Source organism: Diadema antillarum, unplaced genomic scaffold, assembly GCF_040938485.1.
Source record: "Diadema antillarum isolate AM-2024a unplaced genomic scaffold, OU_Dant_1.0 seq00001058_RagTag, whole genome shotgun sequence".
NCBI classification, from domain to species: Eukaryota; Metazoa; Echinodermata; class Echinoidea; order Diadematoida; family Diadematidae; genus Diadema; species Diadema antillarum.
In genome coordinates this window covers 450,665-454,460 of record NW_027271886.1, presented here as the reverse complement: position 1 = coordinate 454,460, position 3,796 = coordinate 450,665, and the positions used below count along the sequence as shown (strand labels likewise).

The 3,796-nt window shown below is 42.0% G+C and overlaps 1 protein-coding gene across 1 annotated transcript; it reads left to right on the top strand.

Annotated features, from left to right (window-relative positions):
• Nucleotides 1-1,998: 1,998 nt before the first annotated feature.
• LOC139743209 (V(D)J recombination-activating protein 1-like) lies at nt 1,999-2,640 on the top strand. The gene has a single exon (XM_071653707.1). It carries the CDS (start codon nt 1,999-2,001, stop codon nt 2,638-2,640), a length of 642 nt encoding a protein of 213 aa, XP_071509808.1.
• Nucleotides 2,641-3,796: the final 1,156 nt, after the last annotated feature.

The following is a 3,796-nucleotide window of genomic DNA, read 5'->3' as shown; positions in this document are numbered from 1 at the left end:
TCTTCATGGATAAATTCTATACGAGTCCTACCCTCTTTCTGGCCATCTTCCGATGCTTAACTAATGATTGTGGTACTGTTCGAGCAAACCGCCGAAATATGCCTAATGAGTTGAACAAAAACAGTGCAAAACTGCGAGTTGGGGAAAGCTTGTTCATGAAAGGAAAGGAGCTCTTAGGCATGATATGGAGAGACAAACGAGTTTTTGCAATGCTGTCAACAATGCACGACAATCAGTTTGCAGACACAGGCAAGCAAGACTGCAGGACAGGAGAAAACATTCGAAAGCCAAAGATGGTGATTGACTATGTATACAACAAACATGGGTTCTGTGGATGTTTCAGATTTTTTGACTGGAAGGTATGCTGATCTTCGCCGATCGTCGAAATGGTTTAAAAAAATGGTATTTCATCTGAGTGACTTGGTGATGACAAATGCCTATATTGTGTTCAAGTCAGTCACCAGGATATCCTGTACCCATATTGACTTTGAGCTCGATGTAATTGAGCAGCTCCTGGCAGAAGGTAAAATGCAAGCCACTGATAGGCCAAAACCAATGTCAAGGGGCAAGAAATCCTCACCAATACTTCGCAGGGATAATCCCATCCGCCTCGAAATATACAACCTCAGACCACTAGCCCACAGAAATACCACCTACTGACAAAAAACAGAGTCCAACACGCCTGTGTGAAGTGTGTAAACCAGCACAAAAAGAAACAAGATATTTCTGCCCTCCCTGCGAAGTTGTACTCCACCCTACATGCTTTCGGCCTTACCACACCCTTCTTCACTACAGCAACAGCCATGAGGAATGATGTTAGCATTCAACCGTCGTACACCTAAAAGTGCCTCTGTGCCATGTTTCCTTTGAAGTATTCAAAGTGACTTTCATTTCCGTATTTTGCTTCTTTTTTTTCATGTTTTCCTTCATTCACATGTGATCTGAACATTCACAGATGGCAATTTGATTCCATACGTATGTGTTTGACCTACTTGCATGTGATAGCATTCACACTCAAAGTAAAGTGTGATATGAAATTTCTGATGTTTGTTTTCAATGATCCAAGCAGTGGCTTACAGACTTTGAATTTGATTCCATATAAATGTGTCACTTTATCTACTTAACCCTTTCACGCTGAATCAGTGTATTATGCATGTCTGTATACAAGTTGATGCAAGTGCTAGTTTCCAAAAGCATTACTTGATGATAACCTTTTTAACGTTAGCAAATTCTTTGCGATTTCATATTTTTGTTTTTGTGTCTTTTAATGATGTAAATGAGATTGTATAATGCACGGACAATGTAAGTTGAAGTTAATCAAGCAAGAGATTGTACTTAATAGAATGATACAAAACAGCATGATTGATATTTGTTTCTTAAGAATGTATGATTTCTCACTTTTCATGTAGGTTTTGTTTTCCTGGCGTAGGAAACATAACAACCATGCTGACAAAGTCGCAGTACCGGGAGCAGTATTGTTACCTGAAGAGCAAGGGTGACGATATTTTGAGTCCACCACATCTTGTAGATGAACTTGAAAAGAACTACATGCCAGGGAGTGCTCGATTCCAGTTAAAAGGAGAGGGGGAAGTCATCTTCCACACTCCTGTTTAACATGGCCAACTTGTCAGCGAGTATGGAGAAGTGACGTATGAGCCATGCCAACTTCCCGATGACTTTCAGTCATGTTCCAAGCTTCCTTCCCCTAATTTCAAGGCACTTTCATGGCCGTACACCCATGCACTTGCGAAGACCTTGGAGGAGTTGGACCAGGAGATTGGGAAGGGTCTGACTGCACTGGGATTTGATCCACAGGACCAAGAGGTATTGAGCCATACCACCGTGAAGGATGGTGCCGATGGGATAGGCGATGTATCTGTGATCTATAGGATTATGGTTTTCTAATATGTAATTTCTTTTGCTTTTTGTACACATGTAGATGCTGTAATCATTGGCTGACAATAAACCAAATGTCAGCTAAAAAGTCAGAACTTATTGATGATCCACGAACGATCAGACAGGCTTCTCCCTGAAAAGGCATTTCATGCTTCATTTGTGGTCTTGCGGTGCGAGGTGGAGAAAGATGGACAGATGAGAACGGTCTACAAACAGCAAGACCCAAACTTGGTATTTGCAGCAAGGCCATTGCTTGAAGCAATAGGCGATGAAAATAACAAAGCTTCAGCCCAGCAGATGCTGGAACTCATGGAGAAAGATAGAGTAATGATACAAAAGAGGGAGATGAGAGTCTACATCGATGAGACAAGGAGGTGGCATCACAAAATTAGACTGTTCAACTCCATGATCGATGAGAAGTTGGACAGGGCAGAAGGAGGGCTCCAATCGAGGTACATATGTACACTCTGTTTCGCCACAAAAGAAACAGCAAAATCAAACCTGGGATCCTTCAACATCAGCCGCTCAAGGGAGGAAACAGCAGCTAATGCCCAGTATGCTTGGGTAAATCTGGACAAGATCTCTCAAACTGACTTGCCCACTGAAACACAAGGTGCCAAAGCTACACCTGTATTGACGTCGGAACCAAAGCACCGATTAATAGATGACACACATGCCGACATCAACCTTGGCGCGTTCGTGAAAAAGATTGTCATTTGTGAGATGGGACGTGTCCAGCTGTGAAACATAAAGTCTGATTCGGAGGTAAACCCAGCTTTCCGCGAAAATGAGAAAAAACTAAATGACCATCTCTGCACAAAACTGGGCATTGTTCCCTCACTTATGATGACTGGAAATCAAGCCAGGTTATTTTTTGATCCGGCCAATCATCATGTTCTTCTGGAACTGATCCAGGATGCAGACTGGAAACAGAAACTTCGTCATGTCCTGGAACTGCTGAACCAGCTTCGATCGGTGTATCGAGCTACACATCCGGCGAAAGAAGGAATGGACATGTACAAGGAGAGAGCCACAGAAATGGGATGTCTTCTCATTGAGAACTTTAGGTATGTTCAGTGGCCAAATTATCTAAATTAAAGGTCATCGAACATGTCCAAGAGATCGTCACAGATCCAAATGGCCAGAGGAATATTGGCGCCCTAAGTTCAGAAGGCAGCGAAGCTGCAAACAAGCTATTCCGTGAACTACGCACTCGTTTCTCTCGCAAACACAATACGACACAATCTCTGAGAGATGTAATTTGGTTCCACCATTTGAATACAAGCCCCAAACTTCGATAAATAGGACAGGTACGCACCCCCAAGTACACATGTTCAAAATGTGGGCAACTTGGACATAATGTTTTGAACTACACAAATTAGACGAAAAACTATGTACAATAAGTACAATGTGTGTGCAGGTTTTGATGTAACTAGTACCGGTACAAGGCAAACACCATGGGGCAACGATGAACTGATTAAATTTTAGAAGTCAAAGGCCATGGGCCCTTTGCATGTCTCATTTCGGCTAATTACTACGTTAATTACAGAATGACAGGTCATATTTTCAATTGGCACTAAATTTCTCTTGCCCAACATGAGCTTATACTTGCCACAGGCAAGCTGGCTAGTTGTAATGTCGAGCTCCATTTATATGTGTAGTTCCATTTGATGACTGTATGTTTTTATTACAGACAATAAAACAGGCTGGAGGACAAACCAAAAACAACAGAAATTGGCTTTGTTTCAAATCATGTTACATTTGTGGTCCGCTGTCTTTAGCGCATATTTTTGGGGGCAGGGAGTTGGTACAAAATACGGTATAATAGCAGGAGTTGGATAATTAATGAGGTGACAAATCACCTTCCAAAAAGGAAGGCTTATTTCAGAAGTCAGTCAAC